Consider the following 25,192-nt stretch of genomic DNA (forward strand, 5'->3'; position numbering starts at 1 on the left):
CTGTATGAGTTTTCTTTTGAGAACAGAACTAGGAGCCCAAGACAGGGCATAGAAAGCTTGATCTCAGAGACAGTGCATGTTCACCAGCTGACGAACTGACTGTCTGTTTTGACCCCAGAAGTTTAATCTTTCAGTCCTGAATCAGCTACAGTTTTAGAAGCAAGGTCAGTCTTAACCAGTGTGATAAATGGAGAAGTCTCACTTGCTATGACATTATGACATTTTTTTAGCTGTCAATTCTTGCTGTTCAGTAGGTGTGATGCAGGGGAAAGCTGGGAGGTCTGTTACGCTGTAGGCTACAATCTTCAGCAATACTAGCCTGGGCGTCAGGAGGCTGAAAAGACCAGGGGTAGGCAAAAAAACTTGAAATGCTTTGTCTTAGACTGGAAAACTGTTGAAGCGTTTGCTGGCTGGAAACAGAGTTGAAATTTGTTTGCCAGTCCTATTTAACTGGTATCTGGATCCTTCTGAGAACCTGTTGTATTCATGTAACTGTGAGTTAGCTCACAAGCCAAGTAACTTTGATTTGACTAATGAGAAGTTGTACGGGGGATTGTTCAGCTGAAGAAGAGGAGAATCATAGTTTTGATTCAGCAAGAAGTGAGCTTTCCAGAAGTTGAATCATTGAAGATTTGTTTTTAGAAATGTTGTGCATAAGTGTGTGTGGATATGGTGGAGTTTCATTCCCTTCATGTACTTCCAGGGAAAAATATACAACCAACAGAGCTCATGCTGACCTCTATTTGAAAAAAAAGCGCTAGCACAGTTATAGAGGGTTATGGAATCTTTTTGTGTTTTCCAAAGCTCAGGAGACAGAGATATGTGTGTAGAGTGTGTGTGTACAATAACCATACTTCCTGGAGATACACTTAAAATGTTGTTCAGTTTAGAGATGGACTTGAAGCTTGATATGCTTCTGCTGCTATCATAAAGATGTCACTGGAGGATAGGTGCTTCTGAAAGATTGAAGCTGTAGAAGTATTTTGGGTTGGTTTTTTTTGTTGTTCAATTAGTTGTTCTTAATTATTTCAGGCTTAGAAACTGTGAAGTTTCTGTTTATCTGGCAGTGATTCAGGGACATTATACAAAAAGAGTTAAGTACGTTCATACTGATTTAGAAAATGGGCTTCTCTGACATGTTTAGTGATAATTATATATTTACAAAGTTTGCAGTAGATCTATGTGAGTTTTATGACCACAGAGGTAACACTGTGTGTAAGGTGGGCACTGTTGTTATGCAGACCCAAAGCAGTGATGTTCCAAAAGTTTCTCATTACATGGAGTTCCTCCCAAGCAAATAAAAAATTTCTGGACAGAAAAAACCTTCCGAGTGGTGATTCTTGACCATTACATCCTGCTGTGGCCTCAGACCAAAAAGGAGTTAACCCTTGTATTTAGAGGAGATTCAGTTTTCTGACCTGCAAGTGGGATGTGTTGTATTTGTGGTGGCACTGGACATGCCTTAGGAGCTGTCAGCCCTGCTGCAGAGACAGCTGGTGGAACAGATATTTTAGCATTGAAAACAAGAGTGTGGCACATGAAGGAGAAATGGCAGAAGTGTAGTAGCAAGCAATTCATATTCCATGTCAGCATCACTGTGCTTTCACCCATACTTGCTTCTTCTGAAGTCACTATAGCACTTTCCGGTGCCACAGATGGTATTTGTTGTGGTACAGTTCAGTCTCTCTGTATTGATGTGATGTGATGAGTTCCTGCATGGTAAAATACAGCTAATATTGTGGCACATTCTATCCCCTTACGGTTACAGCATAATGTCCAGTTACTGAGTGTAACTTAAAGAAATTAAAAGGCTGGGCCTTGACAGTCTGAAAGGTATGGAAGGTTTTAGATTTTTTTTTTTTCCTTTTGGAGCAAAAATACTTTGCATATACTGGGGAAAATATGCTACTGAAAGCAGTGGAAAATGCTTGCAAGCAAATTGTGTGCTTCTGGACAAAGAGCGAATGTGATTTTTATGGTTTGTTTGTATGAAATATTATTCTGCTGTAACAGATGTTTCCTAATAACTGTTTATCAGTTGATAAGTTAAAAGAAAATTGGCTGACCTGTGCATAATTGCTATTCACGAATTATTTTTTTTCTTGAAGTCTCTTACTTCAGCGAAATACAAAATGCAGAGCAGAAAGGGGAGATTATTTATTACTGATTCAAAGTTTTATTTCAGCTTTGATCCAGGTGAACTTCTTTCCAGCAGCCAAACTTCTACTGTTTTTTTTGCAAAGGGCAAAAGGTGTAGGTGTGTACTTTCAGTGGATGAAGATATTAATGTCTATTAAGTATCATATTTTTTAATTTTTCCCCGGTGGTTCTTATTTTTATAGCAAAAATTGTAGCATATGATCTGAAAAGAAGGATAGGCTTGCAGATGAAACATTTAAACTTGAGGTGTCACAGGAAAGGTTTTCAACCTAGGTAACCTCCATTTGTTCATGATGATGTTTTTTAATGCCTTCTATTTTTTCCTTTCTTCCCCCTGTCGTTCTTACTTTTTTCACTTTATGTGCATGCTTAAGTTATAAAAGCAGCTTTTTAAAAATAATTGTTCCATGTGTAAATGCATGATATGCATCTGAACAATGTTTTCTTTCTACCCAGTTGTCTCATGTGGCTAACCTGAAATATTCCCAAATGTGCTGCATTTACTGGTTATATGCAGTCTGTGAGAAATGCTTGTTAGGCAACTACAGATAAGCTTCGGGCAGCAGGATTTATTGCTGGTATTTGACAGGTGATGCATAAACATAGTATCAGAGTATTGTCTTCATACCACTATCTCCATAAATGTTGCAGTCATGTGGTTAGAAAATATGTGCTTATCTAACGATACCACTGCTGGGGTTAATGATCTTCTTGCTCTGTACATAGCTGTTGTCAAGTCCATATATATCCTTGTAAATTAATCTTTTTAGACTTGTATTACTCTTATACCATAGAGATCTTGCGTTTGTTCTAATGTTCTTTACAGACCTCTTTTTCAGTAATTATTTTAACTGAAATTCGTAGGTGCCATTCTGAATTCCGGCTAGCAAAAGCCTCTTCAAATGTTGTCATCATGGAATTAATTTCACTACAGATAATAGGAGTATGGTAGGACAAGTGTTTCCCTGATTCTTCACTTTTTCCTTGAGGAGAAACTTCTTGCTTTATCTAGAGGATCTCTGAACTACCCCAAAATTAGAGATTATATTTTCTTTCCAGAAGGCTATAATTATGTACAAGTATTTAGAACACTTGTTTTTCCTTCCAGGTAGTGCGGGGGGGAGTAGAAGATTCCAAGAGGACCTGGGCAACTGCTTCTGGCCCACCCACTGTGTAGGGTCCTTGTCTCAGCTTTGTAAAATGGCATAACATCTGGGATGATCATTACAGCAATAGAATCAAGTACTGGGAGGTGGGACAGTTGAATAAAAGGGGTTGTAGGGGTATGTACAAGGAGAACAAAGTTGCCTTTTCTTAGTTCTCTGGTAACTGAGCTTCAGTGCTGTACTGAAGTATTCACTTCCTTTAACTAAACTTCTACCTGGCACTGACTGTATTCTGCCTCTGTCCTTGAAAAATAGCACACTAAGGTTAGGGAGGTTAATAAAGTTCCAGAAAGAGTGGCAGGAAATAATATGCAGACTGCAGATAGGCAGCAGGGAATTTCAGCAGAGTAGGGAATGTAGAGGCAGACTGAAGCCTTCATCCTCTGTGGATAGAATGGAGAAGCCTTCTCATTACCTGACTATAAAACAGCAGGTCTGTATATCCGATATAAAACCAGCCATACCTAGGCATGTCTTCTACAAAGACCCATTCCTGCAGGTGCCTCAGTTTAGCCCTCTGGGATAGACCACCTAGACAAAAGACTTGATGGTGCTTTTGTAGCTGCCATCTGTGCTGCACTAGTTCAAAAAAAACCACTTAGGTTTTTCAGCCTTTTTCTGGACGAGAAGGAAGGTTATAATACAAAAGTTCAGTAAATAACGTAATTATATATATACCTACTTGTTTTTATGCAATTTTAAAATACATGTAAGCATGCTATGGCCAGCATAGGAGAGAGTGTGTTTTGCCATGAAGGACAGTGTGTGGCCAGTGGAAAAGTTTATATTGAAGAAGGAGGCTTTCAGAGCATCCAGGCTCATTGTCCTAGTGACACAGAAAATAAAGTTCAGCTGGCCTTAGCAGCAATCTGGCCACCACATGTCACATCTGATTCTAATAAGGCTGTCTTTTTCCAAGACTTTGGAAGGAAAATGGTTTGTTATGTTCAGTGTCACTGTCAAAGGCACTGTTGCAATTAGTGTTGGTTAGACTTATTGTTGGGAGCTAGTATTTCTTACTGTGAAACAGTAGCTTTTGTATTAGATTATCTACATTGTCCTGGGCTTTCCCATGAACACCTAGGCAGGTCTGTAAGAAAAATCATAGTTTGCAAATACAATAATGGGAAATTCAGCATTGCCAGATCCTTGGTGAACAGTGAGCCTCCAACACTGATTTTACTTTAGTTCACATCTGTCCTTGATGAAACATAAAAATGTACTCGAATATTCCTTGAAACTTCAAATTTTGTCTCCTCATTTACTGTTCCATTTTAAACAAGGAAGGTGTGATGAAATAGGGTGGATAGACACAGATGTTCATTTTCATCTCAGTTAATGTTTTTCATTTGGCCTTGTTGTGCACTGTTCTTGCTGGGGAACCTTACAAAAAAGGTAGATAGATATGTAGAAGCAGAATCTATCTTTAATACACTTTACACTTGAAACAGGGAAATCTTATTAATGATTATGGATTATCTGTTATCAATGCCAGTTCTCAACAAAACTGCTGCCTGGTCAGCATCCTTTTCTTTGTGTATAACCTATTATAAGAACCAAAATTATTTTTTCTTGTGTACATTATGTACTGCATAGTAAGTCGTTATTTCTCGAAGTGCCATAACACAGACATTGCTGGTCAAGTGATTCATGGCAGCTTCACTTTTTATAAGCAGAGAATGGAAATAAAGTGTTGGTAAGATTGCTCTCAGACTCTGCTTTCATTTCTGACTGTTCTGCATTCTTAATAACAATTGCTAATATAATTGCTGATGTCTTTTTTTTTTTCTTAATCCTATTTCAGTCTGATGTAACTGCTTAATTTTTTTTTGAAAGCACAATTAATGCTGGAAAACTGGCAGAAAAACATGCCTCATGTGGAGTCATGTTGTTCTGGAGTTCTTCCTCCAAATACCAGAGATGTAGCTTCAGGTAATGAGGCCAAACCTTTATGCGTATGCTCTTATGATCACGCCTCGTTTGCAAAGATGCTTGTGTTTTTTCACGGAGATTTGTGGTGTTTCTGCCTGACTTAAGGAGCAGCTCTGGTTGATAGATGTATTGAACATATGAATTGTATATAGGTATAGTATTTGTCTTTTTTGTTGGATTTGGTATAGAACAATTGGTAGACCAGGCACTTAAGTGCCTTTGCCCTCTTTTCTACACCCGGAAAATTTGTGTTGTGTGCTAGGTTTGTCTGTGCTTTTGTTCGTATAAATAGTTGTTGGCCAACCTATTGAAACTCCCATGAAAACTGCATCGTGGGAATGTGTGGAGTTGAGTGAAGATACATATGAGAGGGCTCTTGCTTTTTGGAGTGGATATATGAAACGGAAACTCATGAAAAGACAAGAGAGCTAAATGGCTTGTGTTCCTGTTCTAGTGTTAACTTAATAAAATATCTTGTTATAGTGTCTCTTGTTTCAGAGCACAGGGAATTCTTCTGGTTTGTGTTTGGTTTTTTTTCTATGGAACTTGATACCAGTCTGGTTTTGATTAGACAGGGAATACAGACAGTTAATAATAGATGGTATTTAGAGCAGAGAATTTACATACTTGCTAATGACGTCCGCAGTGTCACAGTGATCTTGCTGATGTCCAAGTGGTAAGGCAGTGTGAAACTTGATCTAGTTATTATGTGAAATGTCTATTCAGTTGGGGAGAAAAACCTGACTTCCTCTGTCTTTAAAAGTGTTAGAGGGGTTTCTCTTCAGTATTAACTCAAAAATTTCATTCATGTTTTTAATAAAGATATAGCAACACAGATATACAAAACTACTCACAAGTGAGTAATTGTGTTCCAAGAGAGAGGCGTGGAACAAAGCACAGCAAGTATTTCTGAAATTAATTACCTTCATGTATAAAATTAGATTCAGAGTTTAAGGTCATCCCTAACATTTGGGTTCGTTCCTGTTTTGGTGGCGTCTGAAATCAAGATTCCAGCTGTGCCTGCAGACATGTTTCATCCTAGAAATGCATACGGAAACACATGGTGTGTATGCATGTTTGCCCATTCATATGCCTGTTTTATACACTTAATGTGCAGCTGTGTAACTCTGCCTCCATTGTGCTGTGTTTGACTGATCTCATGAGAAGAGAATTAACCTGCTTCTTGAACAACCTGAGGTAGTTAAATCTCAGTCTGGTTCATACCTATTCATATTAACAAACCCTTCATGCAGGGTTTTACATCTCCACACACATTAATGCTTTGCTGCTCTCTGTATTTGGTATAAATACATCTGCTGGCTGTTTGTTTGGTATACAAAAGACAAACAAAATACTGTACTTCAGAATCAGCTGTTTAACTTCCTTCAGACTTCAGCCTTAAGTATAAGCTGTGTCCTAAGTATATGGAATGATATAAATACCAAATTGATACATTATGGCCATCTGTTATAGCAGCTGTTAAGCAGCTCTCTGGTCCTGTGTGATTAGGGTAGCTGTAGGTAATTTTCTGCCTTTTTTGATAGTTTAGTGGTGTCAGTGATAGTCAGTGTTTGACTTTCCATTTACATGGTAAAAGTGGTACTTGGTCTTAGATTAAATCATGACATTATTTCGAGGGCTTGTTTTCAGGAGATGTCTTTTCTCACATAAACAGTGCTGTGTGCCGCCTAACACTGGACCATGGCTACAGAGCTACAGGAGGCATTTTGCTTCGAGTGACCAGACTGTACAAACAGACAAAACAGACAACACCTAAGTCCTCAGCTTGTGCACTTCTGTTAGTTTTTCCAGTAGGGAGACCACTATGCTCTAAGAGGACAGCAGGAGAGTTTACTGTGGAAAGTATTTTCTTCAGTCCAGGTGTGAAGTAATGGAATTGTTTATAGTATGAAAGCAAGCTCATCAGATAAAGCACTCCAGAATCTAATTACACATGCAAAAAAAAATTTGTTCAGACTGGTGTGGCGTAGAAAAGATGTTTAGTGGAATGATATCTTCTGAAAGAAGACTTAAGACTTTAGTCCTAGTACAAGGTAATTTGAGATGATTGCTCCTCTACAATGTGATAGGAAAGTCAGTGTCTAGGAGGAGACCTCTGACCTGCAGTGTGCTTAGCAGAGTGTCCTTTCAAGCACTGGTACGTTTCATCATACCCTCTTCCAGTCTCCTCTGCTTGAAGTGTGTTTTCGGTTATGTCTCCTGGATTACTGCTTAGATAGATCTCTTCATCCTGCTCATTCTCCTCTGTTTCCAAAGCCTGCCCTAGTCTGTCATCTTGATCACAGTCTACAACTTTCTTGTGAGGGGAAGAGGATGAGTAGACACTGATCTCTTCTGTGTGGTGACCAGTGACAGGACCTGAGGGAATGGCCTGAAGTTGTGTCAGGAGGGGTTTATGTTGGATATTAGAAAAATGTTCTTCACCCAGAGGGTGGTTGGGCGCTGGAACAGGCTCCTCAGGGAAGTGGTCACAGTACCAAGCCTGACAGAGTTCAGGAAGCATTTGAATGATACTCTCAGGCACATGGTGTGATTCTTGTCAATGGTCCTGTGCAGGGCTAAGGGTTGGATTCAATGGTCCTTATGGATTCCTTCTGATGCCTTAAGCCCTTAGTGTTTTTTATTTTTCTAATATTTGTAAGACTTGTAAGTTTTATAAGTATATTTTAAAAGCAGCAACCCCCCCCCCCCTTTGTCCCTTTCCCTTTCTCTCTAGCACCCTTAGTTTACACATTCCTTAACCCTCTTACCCCATTCCATGCTCCCTATATCAATCCTACACCGGAATATAGCAGAAATGTTTAGTCTTTTGTCAAGGCAGGGCCTAGATTGTTGGCAGAACAGCGTATCAGGGCCTAAACCACAGAATACGGTCAAGAATTAGGTAATTATGTACCCTTTGTGCTCTGATGAAGAGGAAGGTGGGATGAACAGGGGGTCCCGAAATGCACCCCAGACCCATTTTCAGGGGGTGGACCCGGGGCGGACCAGAGTAAAGGCCACAGGGTGGACACATCTGGGATTGGATGGATGGTATTATAAAATGTAACCTCTCGGGCACTGCCGGTGTGCCTCTTGTAACATCTTAGCCTTGGCAAAATAAACCCTTTCTTGTCTCACCCCTAATTAACTGCTCTGAAGATTTTTGCAGCACCAAAATTCCACGGCAACACTTCCTTCAGAAGATTCCATGGTTTGGGATCCTTAAATATTTGGAGTCTCTTCCTTTGGCTTTTAGTTTCTGATTAGAGATCAGTGTCAGGGAGTAAGAATAGCTTAAATAACACTATCTCTTAGCATTTGGACCTTTTACACTGCTTTGATTCCTTTGTCAAATCCTTTTGGTCTGCCAAGTAAATCCAACACAACTAAGGGATACAGAATTTCTTTGTGATGGATATTTTCACCCATGGTGTACAAGCATGGTTGTGGGCAGTAGGGGAGAAATCAATTCACACTGCTGGTTGATCATTTGCAGTAATATAGCAGTCTAACTGCTGTTGCAAAATTAATACTTTTTGTATGAAAGAAACAAAGCAGAACAACAGGGCTTCTAAGGTAACTTGATGATTGATACGTATGCTACATCCACAGAAGGAAAGTTGCACCAACTCTGAGTCAGCTTTAAACCTTAGGGAAATTCCGGTTTGGCTCCAGTTTTACAAAAAATTGAAGTTGTAGCTAACTTCTCTGGTTATTCAACAGACCTTTCTCCTCCTGCGAAACTGATCTGTAATTTGTGGACCAGGGGTCTGGTTTGTCACAACTTATTGTCACTTCTGAACTTTTAGACCTTTTATCAGGTAGACCAAGTGGTGTCCTGAGAAAGCTTTGTAGAAGGATTTGTGTGGTTGCAGGGAATTAAAGACAGTAACCACCGTACAGTTCTGGAATTTTTGGTATTTTATGTATGCCTGAGAAGTGTTTGTGTCTGGTTCTGTACTGGGTTGTCAAAGACAACTGTTGTTTATTAAGGCTCACTTTCCAAACTGCGGCCTATTATTTTTGTTCAGTGCTTTTTACTCAAACTGGTTTAGAAAGGAACAGGGAAAAGTTTATATTTTAGATTAATGTGTTTAATTTTTTTTCTCTAGGAAAAAATCCCATTAATATGGTACATTATAACATTCATAGGGAATTTGAATTTTTCTGGTCTAGGAGAAGATTAATGCCAAACAAGAAAACCTTTTGAAGTTCAGAAAATTTTATGCAGTATAAAGAACTTTATGCACATCTGCCAGCAAGTTTTTGTTTCACAGAAACTATTCAGATCGGAAGAGAGGAACTTCCTCTGACTTTTAAAATATATTGATGAATAATGTATTTTTGAACTTCATTAGAATGAAACTTAGTCCACTGCCTTGGTTTATGGATTTCGTAGCACTTTCCCTTAAACACAACTAATGTTTATAATAACTTGCTTGGATACAATGTATGATCCCGTAGTAAGTATAGGCCTTGGCTTTGAAAATGTTCCTTGTGACAACTGTTCTTTATTTAGAAACTAGAGACAACTTTTCTCTTTTTTTTCTTTTAGATGTTATTTTGAGTGGGTTTGCTAGTAGTACCAAATGTACAATATATGTTCAATTTGAGAAACTTTTATTTTCGTATCAACAATCCTGATGTCTCTAAGTCTTTTTTCTTTGCCCTGATATTTGCAAATACAGTTTGTTTAGGTGCAGCTACCACTAACAGTTGTAGTTAGCGTCACTTGTTTCTTAAATGCTCTTTATCTAATTTTTTTTATGGATTCCTGACCTTTATGCTCTTTTTACAAAGCATTTATGAATACTGACTCACGCATAAAAATGTAAGAATTGCTTTAAATTACTTGTGACTAGATAAACAATATTTTACTGGTTTTAGAAAAGGAAAGGAAGATTTAGGAAGAAATTATCTTCTCCGGAAGGTCAGCTAAAATTCTTCTGATACTTAAGAACCACCTACTAAGTGCTGTGTGAAGCTATAGTTATCAGAAGTGTAAGGACAAATCCTTAGGTAGATTTTCACTATGAGAAGAAAGCATATAGGAGTTAGGGTGAAGGATAGACATAGTGAAACCATGTCAGATAGTAGAATACAGCCAACTGCTACTGCCGTTGGCACATGTTACATGGGTGAGTCTCCTCACATCTGTGTTTGGGTACGTTGTCACTGTTCTCAGCTGCAGAAGACAGTCTTAGAGAGGTGACCAGACTGGTGTGAGTTAGCTCAGCATTTCCAAACACAGCTGTCAGTAGGACTGACATGTTGAGATACCCAAACTCTCTGCCATCTGAAAGGAGCTAGATGGAATGAGTTCAGACAGTAGAGATTCAGGAATAGTAGAAGTCAGTGGGGAAGACAGATAGGATAGAACAGGCTCATAGGTTTACCTGTGAAGCAGGGATTCATTTATGGATGAGGGAAAAGGAATAAGAGTAATAAGTAAAAAAAAGTATTTAAGAGTAGCAAAGTGTCTAACCATGCTGACAGGTGTAAGTAAACACTAAAACCTGTGTTATAGGTTTTTTTGAAAGTTTTTTTTAATACAGAGGTGTGAGACAGGCCACCTGAATCAGTTGCATTGCCAGGTAAGAGTAGCAGGCTGCCCAAGGCAATGATGGGCACCAGTCAGGCTTCAAGCTCAAGCAACTACATCTTAAAACCACTGCTGTGTTATGTAGTCCTATTCACTTGGGAGTTTCCATGCTGAGCTGCTCTTTTGAAATACATGTGTGACTGAAGCTGATGATTTTGCCTCATCCTGTTCCTTATCCCACTCACGTCTGGTATTCTCTGGCTGCCCTTGGAGCCCAAGGATTTGGGGCATAGATTAAATCAGTCTGAGAACCTCTGTTAGCAAAACTTTTGTCTTAGTAGGAAAAGAAACTGTTTGTAGTAAAGACATTGTCATGTGATGGCTGTGGTGTTGCTGTAAAATGACAGAAATTAAACATTTTAATGGAAAACCTCTGTAAATGGGGTCATTCAAGCCAGGCATTTAATTAGTGGGCAACATAGTTTGGTTTTGTTCTTTCATACTAAGAGCATGCTTGAGTCTTTCTGAGGTGTCAGGTTTCCACAGGCAGATATTTGTATATATTTGTCATGTCACTTTAAAGTATTGTCATTCTTCAGACCCAGTTATTAATGACAGTTTTTTCAATCTAAATTTTCTGAGTTAATAGTTTATTAGAAAATTATGAAAAGGGAAGCCAGGGAGAGTCTCTGATGGCACCTCTCTCAGCCTTCAGACTCTAGTTCCTTAACATATATTTCCGAGGCAGTGATATGTGATGTGAAAAGACAATGCACTGTGGTGGCAGTGCTGCTTTTGTAAAATAAAACCAGTGCTTTTTGTACTTGTAGGGGAACCTTTATTGTAAAAATTCTGCATGTGCACTCTCACAGAAGAGGTAAGTTAAAGGCAAAATAGGACCCATCTTCCTCTTGCAACATTGAACCACAAATAATCTGCTAAGCACTAGATACTGTCATGCAGGATGTTTTTCTCCCAGCTTGCCGATCAAGTTAATTTCCATTAGTCATCTGAGTCTAAGTACCGAACATGGAATGCGTTTTTCCTAAACGAGGCATACTCTTTGGAACAGAAAGTAGAGCTACAAATTTTATGAGCACTGAAATATCCATGGCAGTATTTCAGTTTTCCACTCTTGCTGAAATTCTAGTACTGGAGCTAAGAATACTGTTCAGATGCATAATACAGTCAAGTCAGTAGATGAAGACTTTTCAGGACCTTAATCTAAAAGATATGTCATAATTTTGTTCTTTATTATGTGCTGTATTGCCAATATGTTGCAGTGGCATTTGACATCACTATGAATCCTGCAATACACATCGCTATCTGGATTTCTAATTATTTGTTTATTTTTCCCTCTGCAGTTCAGATGGAGAAAATGGAACAGATGAAAAGAGAAAGGCAGGAAAACTGCCTACTGTGTTGCTGCAGACCCCCTCCAGTGAAATGGAGTATTTTGATGATCGGAAAAAAGTTGATGTTGCTAGGTAATGTCAGAAATACTGTCACTTTTCCTCTGGTCAAATTATTAGAATGGTTACAACCCATTAAAAAAGCTAGACTGACTAGCAATATTTATCAGACATCCTACTTGTGGGTTAGGTTGCACACTGTGCAAATAAACAGGAGTCAGCCCCACTTTCCAGGGTTGCTCTGTTACCCAACACAAGCAGTCAGAATAGTGGGAATTTAATCTTTGAGCTGGCTTATTTTCCCTGTTCTAGGAAAAAATACATTGCACTGTTTGTTGCCATTGCTAGTTACATCCCTTTCACAATCAATTTGACAGGCAGTCAAACTAAGCTGCAGTTTGAGTCCTGGCCTGTTTCCAGAACACTTTCATGCTGGAATATTGATTGTCCATGGTAAAACTATGACATAAGTTTTCATTTTAGATTCTCAGTTCTATATTGCAATAGATTATTTTAATGTCTCCACAGAAACAGTCATTATTACTTTGTTGGAGAACTGGAATGCATTTTAAACTCTTCTAAAAGAAAACTAAGTAATACTAAAATCCCGCTTGAATGGTTTGCACACAGCTTTTGCATCCTTTTCACTTTGAAATTCACTGACTGGTGAATTCAAAAGTCAGTGGTCAACCTGACACTGTGGATTTGATCACAAGGCAAATATTTAAAAGACATCACTTAATTTCAGGAAAAGGTATTTGAAGGAATATGTCATTACTTTTTTTTCCCCCAAGTCTTTCTAGTGTTACCTCTCGTAATGTAATTGATTGTGTTTGGTGAGGGGTAGGCATGAGTTTTTTGCAACTTGTGCTTTAGATAAGCACAGAAATACATGTGCACATGTATTTCAGTGTTTTCTTCTCTGAGGAACCACCTGAGATAATGCAGCCACTTCCCCTCTTATCTAAGTCAGTCCTACTATACGATCTCTTTCCAGCTGCATCTCCAGCTGCGTCTCTCTACTTAGGGTTTCTGTTCCTCTCGCCCTTAGAGATTTTATTGTTATTTCTGAACCTCTCAAGTTTAGGCAAGTAAAGAAGACTTGTTATGCAGGATATGATGCAGTAATAGAAACTTCTCACAGAGTCACAGAATATGCTGATTTGGAAGGGACCCACAAGGATCACTGAATCCAACTTCTGGCCCTTCACAGAACCGTTCCCAAGAATCACACCATGTACCAGAGAGCACTGTCCAAATGCTTCTTGAATGCTGTCAGGCTTGGTGCTGTGACTACTTCCCGGGGGAGCCTGTTCCAGTGCCCAACCTGGGTGAAAAATCTTTTTCTAATATCCAAGCTAAACTTCCCCTGACACAACTTAGGCCATTCTCTCAAGTCCTATCACTGCTCACGACAGAGAAGAGATCAGTGCCTGCCCATCCTCTTCCCCTTACAAGACTGCAGTGAGGTTTCCCCTCAGTCTCCTCCAGACTGAACAAACCAAGTGATCGCAGCCACTTCTCATATGGCTTCCCCTCAAGGCCCTTCACAATCTTCATTGTCGTCATTTGGACACTCTCTAATAGCTTAATATCTTTCTTATACTGTGGTGCCCAAAACTGCACACAATATTCAAGGTGAGGCCGCCCCAGTGCAGAGCAGAGCGGGACAATCCTCTCCTTTGACTGGCTGGTGATGCTTTGCCTGATGCCCCCCCAGGACAGGGTTGGCCCTCTTGGCTACCAGGGCACTGCTGACTCAGATTCAACTTGCCGTCGACCAGGACCCCCAGATCCCTTTCAATGGCACTGCCTTCCAGCATCTCATTCCCCAGTCTTTCTGTACACCCAGTGTTGCCCCACCTCAGGTGCAGAATCTGACACTTTCCCTTGTTGACCTTCATACAGTTGGTGATGGCCCAGTCCTCTGATTTGTCGAGGTCTCTCTGAAGGGCCTCCCTGCCTTCGAGGGAGTCAACAGCTTCTCTGAGTTTTGTCTCATCTGCAAACTTGCTTAGTATCCCTTCCAGTCCTGCATCCAAGTCATTTATGAAGTTGTTGAATAGCACAGGGCCCAAGATGGGGCCCTGTGGAACCCCACCAGTGACAGGTCACCAGTCTGATGTTACCCTGTTAACTGTTACCCTCTGTGCTTGACCCGTGAGCCAATTGCTCACCCCCCACATGATGCGTGTATCCAGCTCTGTGCTGGGCATTTTGTCCAGAAGGATCCTGTGAGAGACAGTGTTGAAAGCTTTATGGAAATCCAAAAAGATTACGTCAGCTGGCTTCCCTTGATCATCTATGTGAGTTACCTTGTCATAAAAGGAAGTCAGGTTTGATAAGCAGGAATTTCCTCTCTTGCAGCCGTGCTGGCTTTGATGAAAAACTGCGTTGTCTTTCAGGTGTTTTGCAACACCTCCCAGAATAATCTTCTCCGTAACTTTACGAGCACCTTTCTTTCCCCATTGTATGTGTTCCACATTGTAATGTGTTCCCCATTTAGCACAGCATGTTCTTCAGGTCATTCAGTATAAGAATCCTGTGATGTGCTTTTACTTCTGCTCTTCAATCTGTAACTGAAGGCATCTGAAAAAGAGCTGCCTGGTTTTTATAGTGTGTTGATATGCATTTGTTCTGTGCTAAATAGCTCTCAGAGGTAATGTTCTCTTCCTGATTTATGAAACAATTATTGAACCTCTCTGTTTTTCTGAACAGTCCAGGCCATTAATTCCTCCTTTATAAAACAGACAAAACTTATTTTCCCAGCCATCCACAGAGGCTTTCCTCTGTACTTGTTCTTCTCTAGAGTTGTATGATGAGTTTTTTTGTTTTCCAGTATAAATGCCTAGAGCTGTACAGGTACAGCTTCCTATACAACTGGCACTCAGAATTTCGTTTAATCTCCTCTAGGATTGCTGGTTATCTTAATGATGTCATTACGCTACACAACACAGTTCATAGCCATCCTCTGACTTGTACATATGTGTTTCTTCTCTGTTGCACTTTCAAATGAACTCGCTTCCTGTGATACACATTCATAGCTTTCTGCACACTACCTTTCACTTTCAACTACTAAGTTTTATCTTACTTCATCGTGCATTAGTAAGGAATCTGCTTAGTATTAGTATTTCACATATTGCCAAGAAACAAATTAATGTGAAGCTAAACACTGTAATAGCTAATTCACTAAGTTGTAAATTGTCTTGAAATTTTTTTACTTTCTTACAAGTAAATAATTTAGAATATCTATTCTAAATTAAAAGTCCACTTTCAGGGAGAACTGGCATAATTTAAGAATAAGATATACTCCTCTTTATTTCTGTGTAATTCTTAATGAATTAGATAATAGTTATTTAAAGGATTAATATGTTTCATGGAAAAGTACATCCTGTTGGTAACGTACAAAGACTAATGAACTGAGGCCAGGCTTATACCAGATGCTTTTTTTAATCTTCAGGACAAAGAGCAGCACAGATAGTCCAGTCCTGTCAATGGATATCAAGAGTGACTCCAAGATTGAAAGGAAAAAACGTGCCTCAAATCAGGTAGGGCAGAGAATTTACTTGTTTGTTTACATATGTTAAAAATAAACACATAACTACAATGAGAGGCCTTTTGTTTAGCAATATTATAGTTCATGGTTGTATAATGGTATAGGTTCCTTTTGCATCAGTGTGTTAAAGTCTGGGTAAAGCAGATTATAGAGTTAATAGCCACACAGAAAAAAAAATGAGGATTTATTGCAAAACAAGTGGGCAAAATGAGAAGGTATGGGGAGGCCAGGAAGTGGAGCAGGTCACTTGATTGTCAGACTGTCTAATAAAGTATGTGTCTTTTGGGTGTGGGGCTTTTTGTTTTTTAGCTGAAGGCAAATGCACACTTTCATAAGCTGTTTCTAGATGTTCCCATTGATGAGCCACTGAAACAAAGTAAGTATTAATCCCTGTGTCATTGTTGGCTGTGGATCCTAGATAATGTAGTTACCCAACAACTGTGGTGCTGTACAAGAGGAACTACCTACATTTTAAAAACCTTTAACTCCAGCTGCCTAGAGCTTCAGGGCCTTCATCTACCTGCAATGGCCTTTTTGATGTAATCTTGCAGATCTTAAATCTTTGCATTTTGGGCTTGTTTGGGAATAGTAGCCCACTTTGCAATACTTAGCAGAGTAGCCTAGTGCAGTATTTTTTGGTACTGAATCTTCCTTACTAAAGGCACTACTGAGACAGCACTGGTCAAGTGATTATCTTGAGTTTTTGCTGTTGATGATGCTTTGATACTTAAAAACACTAATACAGAAAGGACATCAAATATTTAAATATTGTGCTGTTGCCCGTGGTACCTACAACAAGGGAATTCTACATAGACGTTTATAACAAATGTTTCTTAAAAGTAATACAAAGAAGGCAGTTCACAAGTGAGAAGTGGTTTGCTCATGTCTGTGCAGTAAAAGCACTATTACTTTATGTGGATTCTACCTCTGGTGATCTAGTTTAGACAACTGCTATAGAGCTAGAAGTTTAAAGCTAAAACTTTCGTTAAACCCTTTACATTTAAGTAATATAGTTACCTAAAAGCTAGTCAAAAAGTTTATAGGAAGCTAGGTGGTAGTCTCTCAGAAAGGATTTTTGTCTTGTAGAGACCAGTTGCATGTTACTATTCATTTCAGTCATTATTCTTCAAATATTTTGAGCCTAAACTTAGGGCTGTGACATCTTCTCAGCTTGTCAGTGTCAGTTAATCATTGAAAATTTCAAAGTTTGACAATGTTTATCAAAGGTATAAATCTAAATATATTATGGCTTTGAAAAAAGAACAAAACAAAACCGGAATTGGCTTGGCTTGGGTTGTGATTACCTTGAAGATTATAGAGTATTTATTTGTTTCAGGCTTTACCTGTGCTCTGCAGAAAGAAATTCTGTACCAAGGAAAGTTATTCCTTTCTGAAAACTGGATTTGCTTCCATTCCAAAGTTTTTGGTAAAGACACTAAGGTTAGTAAAATGTTTATGTATGGAACAGTAATACTATTCTTAACAATTATGCAAGACTAGAATACTAATATTTCTAAGTTTTTTAAATACAGTCACTATTTAGAAGTGATGCCCAAAATTCACTCTAGAGCTGGAACACTATTATCTTTATCAGAGATTGAGTCTCTTGCTTTAGGACTTTCTGTCTGAAAAAAAGCCTGATGAAAGGAGAGGATCTGACAAGCAGCAGTGAGGGTGTTGTGAAACCTGTGTAGCACAAACTGCAAAAATGTCTCTCTTGGGGTAAGTATGTAAAAGAGGAGGAGGGGGAATAATGAAGGCTGAAAAGTATTAAGGACTCCAAGACTATAGTTAGGGAACTGGGGAGAAGAATCAGCATATTTTAAGGCAGTTAAAGAGGAAGAACTAAAACTGGCTTCTGACTTGAGTGGCAAAGCTCTTTGAAGCATTCTTCTATCACTCCCATTCTGCATAAATAGAGAGCAGGGAAAGAAAAACAAGTTTGCAAGGTTTTTACCTGTGAGCCTAGTATGCAGAGCAGAAATGAGATGTGAACAGTTCGGAAGATCAGAATTTAGTCTTTGTGACCCACCTAAGGTTCGGTCCCACTGTGGTAATGATGTGCATATAGATAAAAATAAAGAACACAGATCTTTGCAAAAAGATCTGTGTTCTGGCTCTGGAGCTTTTGGAGTGATTTTGTTTACGTAACCTGCTTTTTTTTGGCTTTTATTGGAAAACAGCTCAGTTCACTTGAAGGATTTCTTTGGCTTCTTTCTTTCAGGTGCATCTCTGAACAAAGTTCCTGGTTAGATCCAGTGAACTGGATGCTGAAGTCAGTTTAGGGGTTGAGATTACCTTATTTCTCTGCTGTCAACCATTTTGATAGAATACATCTGTCTTTGAAAGGGCTTTAAAAAGGTGGAATAGTTTTAAAGAACACTTAAAATTATTAACAGCACATTGTCCATTAAAATTGAAGCTGCTTTACTAACAGCCTTCTATTCAGCATGAACAAATGTGACTAATTCCAACTGTGGAATAGCTTTCTAAATTCAAGCTAAGCTAAATGTTTACAAAATATGGTAGAAGTGTACTGAAAAATAGAAAAACCCAGAAAAAAAGAGGCAGAATAACAGTGATGTATTACTAGGAAATTATCTTTGTCAACAGGGTTTCAAATGCAGGAATATATACATAAATATATATATGATGAAAAGTGGAAACATTTCACAAGATAAGATAGAACAGACAGTATTGTAAATGTGACTGTAGTAAGATTCCAAAATATTCAATTCTGGGTCTTGTTTTCAGAAAACAGTGTGGGGAAAATTAAGAGTGAAGGGGATAGTCCTTATTGTTTACTTAGAGCTTTGTCCAGTTTTTAGGAATACCATCGACAAAAAAACAGGAAAATCATTAATACAATGAAAATTAATGTAGTGGGAGAGAGAGGAGGAAATAAAGCTTGACAGGAAGAAGAACATTCTTAGCAGTCAGATACACTGACAAAGTCTCCAAGATGCAAACCCTCTGTTGCTTAGAACTTGTAAAACAATTTAAGCCTCATGATAAAATGTTTATTGTGAGAAATAGCAGATCTACATGTTCTAATAAAACTTTTTACATTAATTCTACCTGCAGAATTTTTTTATTGAAAGCTTTGGTGCAGGGAACAACTATGCAAATCAGGAATTTTGAATACACAGTGAAGACAGTTGTGCGTATTCAAAAATAAGAGATTGCTTCAGCAGGACTGAATAGTCTTTGACAGACATCACTTTCTTTCTGGGTAGCTCGTATTTGGCTATATGTTGGCCTTGAGCCTTTTTTGAATTTAAATATTATCTTACATTTTTAAATTGTTTTCCAAGTTGCCTGCAGGTTAACCTTGTATTCTGAAATAATTATTACTTGAGATATGAATAAAGTAGCGATAAAGCAGTGGTTTTACCCTTTCAGTCTAATACATTAAGCAATAAGTAAATGCTTAATCCCACTGAAGTACACTTTAGTCCTGATTACAGTGATGTTATCCATCAAAATAGCGTGCAGTATCATCTCTGATTCAAAGCTCTTGGAGGTAAATTGTGAACTGACATGGAAAACTTGTAAGCTGGGTTTTTTCTAGCTTGTAGCAGGATTTCTGTTCAAACAGTATTTGGCAGTCTCGTAACCAGCCTATTAATACAATAATATATTTTTTGTTACCCGGAACAATTTTTCATTTCATGATTTTGTGTTACTGTTCTGAACAAAAGTTAACAGGAAGCTGTGCACAGAGTAACTTCATTCTTCTCTAGTAATGTCTTTTTAATTCAGTTCTGTGATTGCTCTTTGAACAATCTACAGACACTTTAAACCTTGTTTCCAAGTTTCTCAGGTAGTTGTGAAAGTCTGTGCCAAAGGAATTTTTAACAGGATCTGTATCTTAATCATGTATATCCAGGATTATTATATTTGCCTAACTCTCTAAGTCTCTAAGCTTTTCAGCTGAGCATCAAACCAGATATTTGTTCCTTTGCAACGTGAGCTTTACAAGAAAAGCCCATGCAGAATATCTAAAGTGAAATCCTCTGAAACATTGCAGATGTTAATTAAGCTAATGGGGTTGGATGTAAACACAAAGCAGGAGTGAAGATTGAGAACTTTGCAATGTAAATGTAGTCAAGCCTGGTTGGCACACGCAGGAATCAGTTTAAGTCAGAGAGTGTGTGGATACTGGATCTTTCAATATTGCTGAAGGACAAGCTGTTTACTCACCTGCTTGTTGGAGATCTGCAACTGGTGAGAAGACTTTTGTGTTTACTCTTCAACAAGCTTCTTTTGTCTGATGTGTTCTGAAATGTTTGGTTTCTAAACAAAGAAGCCTAACTCTAAGACTGGTTTGTTGTTCTGCAGATCTACAGTGAACTAAGCCTATAGTCTTGTGAGACCCAGAAGGGATCGGGAAAGGAAGACACAAGCAGAAGCCTGGATTAGCATTTCATAATAGCAAAAGTAGTTAAGAAATAGTAATAATCTGGAACCACACCTATTCCATATGAAATAATAGTAATCAGGGATGTAGTGGAGAAATCTCTAAGAGGGCCTGGCTTATCACAGTTGGTAGGCTGCCCCTTGTGAAAGATTGTACTGCAGATTTGTGTGCACATGTTGGGATTCGAACACTGCTTCGATCTTGTTTCAGATTAGTATACCTGTGCTGTCAGTGACACTGCTGAAGAAAACCAAAACTGCCCTTCTTGTGCCAAATGCCCTGATCATAGCGACAGTCACAGATAGGGTAAGTACTGGTAGAGGGCAATGGTATTGCACCCTACCCACTTTCTTTTTTTTCTACTTTTTCTTTCTCCTTACTTACCAGCAGTAATATGAAGGCATCTGGAAAGTACCGAGTTAAACAGCTATGGGAATTGGTCACATGTGGGCATTTAGAGTCAGAACCCTGAGGGATCTGGTTTGTTTGGGAATGATTCTAACTTCTTCTGCCTCCTCTCTTTTGACAGGCAAGGACAACTTTTTTCCTGTTACTAATTTTCTGTCTTTTTTTCTTTGGATCTGCAGTAAACAAAGCTATGTAGAACTTGGTGACAAAATAAAAAAAGAACCACGGAATCTCTGTTTGCCACCTGTTCTCTGTAATCTTTCATTCCCTGTTTTCCAAGATTGCTGTCATAGCATAGAGGGAACTGAAACAGCTGGGTCAGGAAGTGCATGCACCAAAGGTTACCTGCCTTGGCAGATCTGACAGTCTTCTTTCATTTACTTGTATCTCTTACCTAACCAGCCATACCTTAGACACACAAAAACCAGTTGCTTACAGTGATATTCAGGAATAATAATTGCATCAGTCAGTAGGAAGTGTGATTAGCCTAAAAGCAGCTTTAGAACCAACAAACTTTCGTTGCACAAATATTTTGTGGGTACAGGAGACTGTACACTAAAAGCAAGTTTTGGATTTGGGATTTTATTTGTTTGGGGTTTTTTAAGGGGTAGGTAAAACACAGCGTGGAAAGTGTTTTTAAAAGAAAGAACAGATCTGGATTATGCTCTGGTTCCTGCAGCAGAACATGGTAACTTTTATGTGCCTGTTGTGATTAACCTCAAGTCATAGATTTAGAAGTAGTGCAGGTTTTTCCTGCTGTACTAAAGTTCTTGAAAGTAGGTACTTGATTTGCAAAACCACTTGTCAGTTTTATTTAAATAAAAGGAAGCTTGTAGTGTGTACCTTTTCTCAAACAATTGTTGAACTTCTGTTTTTCAGTACATGTTTGTCTCCTTACTCTCCAGAGATACCACCTACAAGCTGTTAAAATCTATCTGTAGACATCTTGAGGTAAGTACTAGTGGGAGTGAGGAAGTACTAATGGGTGTGTAGCTTTGTGTTCTTTATTACTCCCTTTCTGCTGTTAAATACCAGGTAGTTTCCGAGTGTTTTCCTGTTAACACTGCTGCTTTTTTTCAGGATACAAGCGTAGGCAACAGTCCAAATCCCTCTTCTGCAGAAAACAGCTTCAGGGTTGATCGTCCTACAACCCTCCCCCTGGTAAATGGTTTAGAAGTTTGTTCTTTTATTGCATGGCATCTTTGATTGCAAGTACTATTTATAATCTCTTATGAAAGGAAACTGATGGAAATCATGACATCTACTTCTCAAACTCCATGATTTTTTAACATTAGAAAACACTTGGAGCAATTAGCATAGGTGTCATTTGAGCTGATCACATGCAGTATATATACATGCATGTGCTTTGGATTTATCCCAAGGTTTGTATGTTCTTCATATCTCTGTTTTGCAGTCAGGTTTCACTGTACTCAAAGTTACTTCATCATCTGCCATGAATAGTTTCTAAAGTGTTTCTACAAGCACTCCTTCCTCTGTAAGCTTGTTCAGACATATGAAAGAGCTGTGTAGACTCATGTGATGACCAGAATCTAAGTCTAGTAATGCCCATCCTGGACTCTCCAGTTTGTATAACTTAGCAGTCTGACTTTTATACACAGACTTAATTTCTTTACTTAAACAAAGGCAGGGGATGAGGCTTGAATTCTGGTGATCTTATGGATCTTATTTTTCTAACTTGATGTCAGCATCTTGATGTCAGAGATTATTCCTGGTTAAACAGTTTTAAAGCTTTAGTTTTTGGTTCTAATTGCAGAGGGAGGTTGAAGGAAATTAGATTGCTTAGATTTGGAACAGGACTGAGCCTTTTTGTGATGTTTTTCTCCCGATTAGGATTTCAATGAAGATTATTCTGATCTGGATGGAATAGTACAGCAGCGAAGACAAGAGATGGAAGAGTCCAGCAGCACAGGCTCACAGACACCAGAGCTGGAATGCTTCCAAGGTGAGTGGGATCATGGAGCCCCAAGAAAATGAGTATGGCTTAGCTCTCAGTTATGCTCCTGTAATCCCCTTCTGATATGGAATCTACATTCTCCACAGTCCTGGAGAATTATGTGATTTTTGAGGTCTTCCTTAAGTCCCCAATACCTGCATTTTTGTTATTTCGTTACCCTTTGCAATCCACATTCAGGCAGTGACTTGGTCATCAGCAGATCTCAGTTGTCATTACTGCTTCCAGTTGCTTACCCATACTAGGACAGATACAATGTAGGAGCTGTTCCTGCTTTGAAACACAGAAGAAAAATACTTAACACTGGTGCTTGCAATCTGCTGTTGTCTCAAGTTGTTCACCTAATTAGCAGTAATGCTGTGTAGAAACTCACTACATATAAGTTAAATGAGTACAGCAGTACTTGTTTTATGTAGCCCATGCTGAATGTTACTTCATGAGTGGCCATCTTTCAAAGGATTTGGAAATATATAGGCAACATACATTATCCCTTTTCAATCCAGATGCTTGTTTTTATTTTGTGTTGATGCAGAATTCATATGTAAACTATTTCAAGGATACAAAAAACTGCTTTGTACCCAATGACAGAAATGCACCTTTTAAAATCATCCTCTTCCCCTACTGCTTGACTAACTTAAACTACCAGCAATTTCCCTTGACTTCATATTTCAACTTTATTAAAAATCTTACTTTTGACAGATTATCATGTCGTGGAAACACAGACTCACTTGAAAGTTTCCAAGACTGAGACCAAGTCTGTTCGTTCAGATGCACATAATAAACGTGGACCTGATGGAAAAACCCGAAACAGTCCTCGAAATGGTATGGAATCAAGGGCAGACTCCATCAGCTGGAGTTACCTGAGATAAGTTTGCATAGTTATGACAGTTCACATAATTTGGAAGATCTCTGTCTTGGTTTTCCCTCTGTTTGTATTAGCTGTTAGCTAATTAGCATGTATTAGCATGCTTCAAAACACTGTTTGTATGCTGTGGTCTGCTCCAATCAAAGTAACATTTGGTTCTTTTCCTTGCAGGCCATTCTGAAGCCTTCAGGTTCTTCCACAAAGTGAAGTCCCAGAAGCTCTTATCTCTGAACCATGTACTTGTGTTTTACGCAGTTGTGTAAGTTAGCAATTAATACCAAGATTGTCCAAATATTAGGATTTTCTTACATTTACAGAATTGATATAATCTAAGCTTCACTGGAAAAAGGAAAATTATTGGGAATTGTGGCCTTTATATTATACTTTTCAGAAGTGTATATATATATATATATATATATATATATATATATAAGCCTGCTGGGACTGGCCTTTTATATGCAGGGGGTCTTTTGATTCAGGAAATGTTTACAGTATTTAAGTACTTGCAAATTCATTTTTTATGTCACTTAAAACGCCATACTCAAGGCTGAGACTTTCATAACTGTCTGAATGCCAGTGATTGTGTTCCCGAAGTGTTTCTAAGAATGATACCTTTATTATTGAACATGTACATGTAACAATTTAAGTGGCTTTTAACATTAAATTTGTCGGGTACTACTAAAGTTTCCTTAACTGATGTACTTTATTCTTCTCTCTTGCAGTGTTTGTATATTAATATTTTCTACCTTCTACATGAGATATAAAATCAGTGTCCTGGAGGAACGTCTTATGTCCATCACATCCTTTGATTCACATATTAAGGAGTAAGATACAGTCTTTAAAACACTCACTCTGGGGGTTTAAAGTCTTTTTCAAGTCTCTCTCGTGTTCATCTATTTTCTTCAAAAACCACTGTAATAGTGTAGCGCCCATGTGATCCTTTAGTGTTCTGTAGTTCTTTCATCTAGCCTAATCTCATCTTTTTGTTTCAGACTGTTAGTACAAGTGTGATATATCATGGTGTACTGCTGTCTTGAGAATATTTCAGATAGCTGTGGGTAACTTCACTGTAAACTGCTGAAGTGAGCAGCTCCTTTCCAGAGCAGTAATCCTTGAAAATGGTGTAACTTCTGTCTTCAGTCTTGATGTCATTTGATTAGTCTAAAATAATAGAACGTACTGCTTAATCTTTGGGCCAGTACATCTATCTCGCTTGTGTACCATTTTCTAAAGCTTTGGGCTGCCTATATTCTCTTTAGAAACTGATATCCTATCTTGCTAAAGTAAAAAAACCTACAGCAGAAAACCAAACCAAACCAAAATCCAGACACACCAAGGGACAACAGTTCTTTGTGTATTTGAAGGGGAAATAGGGAAAGGAACCACCATTCCATGAATAGTTCCTTCCTGTAGCTAATCCTGGCTATCATCTTCCCCTGGGGTTAGTTTGTTTGTTTGTTTTGTTGTTGTTTTGTCTCCATGTTTCATAGATAGAAAATATGCAAACATTAAATGGAGAGGCAGTAGAGAGGCGTGTGTTTTCCACTGCAGTTTGCCACCAGAACTTGTGTCGGCTTCTTGCACCTGTCGTAGGACAGAAGGCAGTTAACTGGATACTGCTGAAAATACTAATCAGCTTATTGAGCTTTGCATTAGCTCTTCTCTCCTTCTTTTAATAGATTTTTTCCTGAGCTACTCTGAAAAACATGGCTTCAAAAGTCATTTGTAAAGTCAGTGCAAAACCTGTAGCCACATG

General features: G+C 38.5%; 1 protein-coding gene across 6 annotated transcripts in view; it reads left to right on the forward strand.

The window, feature by feature from the left end:
* GRAMD2B (GRAM domain containing 2B) overlaps positions 1-25,192 on the forward strand; it is a 43,746-nt gene that overhangs the window by 12,903 nt on the left and 5,651 nt on the right. For 5 of the 6 annotated variants that reach the window (XM_064642232.1, XM_064642233.1, XM_064642234.1 and 2 more), the window contains exons 2-12: positions 12,168-12,290; positions 15,676-15,763; positions 16,081-16,147; positions 17,108-17,211; positions 20,402-20,497; positions 21,479-21,550; positions 21,680-21,760; positions 22,451-22,562; positions 23,271-23,393; positions 23,608-23,695; positions 24,159-24,260. In XM_064642232.1, the coding sequence (XP_064498302.1) occupies positions 12,168-12,290; positions 15,676-15,763; positions 16,081-16,147; positions 17,108-17,211; positions 20,402-20,497; positions 21,479-21,550; positions 21,680-21,760; positions 22,451-22,562; positions 23,271-23,393; positions 23,608-23,695; positions 24,159-24,260 (1,056 nt within the window). Of the gene's footprint in view, positions 1-7; positions 5,259-12,167; positions 12,291-15,675; positions 15,764-16,080; positions 16,148-17,107; positions 17,212-20,401; positions 20,498-21,478; positions 21,551-21,679; positions 21,761-22,450; positions 22,563-23,270; positions 23,394-23,607; positions 23,696-24,158; positions 24,261-25,192 lie in introns of those variants that run through there. The other variant, XM_064642235.1, reaches the window with a different exon arrangement.

Source organism: Pseudopipra pipra, chromosome Z (genome assembly GCF_036250125.1).
Source record: "Pseudopipra pipra isolate bDixPip1 chromosome Z, bDixPip1.hap1, whole genome shotgun sequence".
NCBI classification, from domain to species: Eukaryota; Metazoa; Chordata; class Aves; order Passeriformes; family Pipridae; genus Pseudopipra; species Pseudopipra pipra.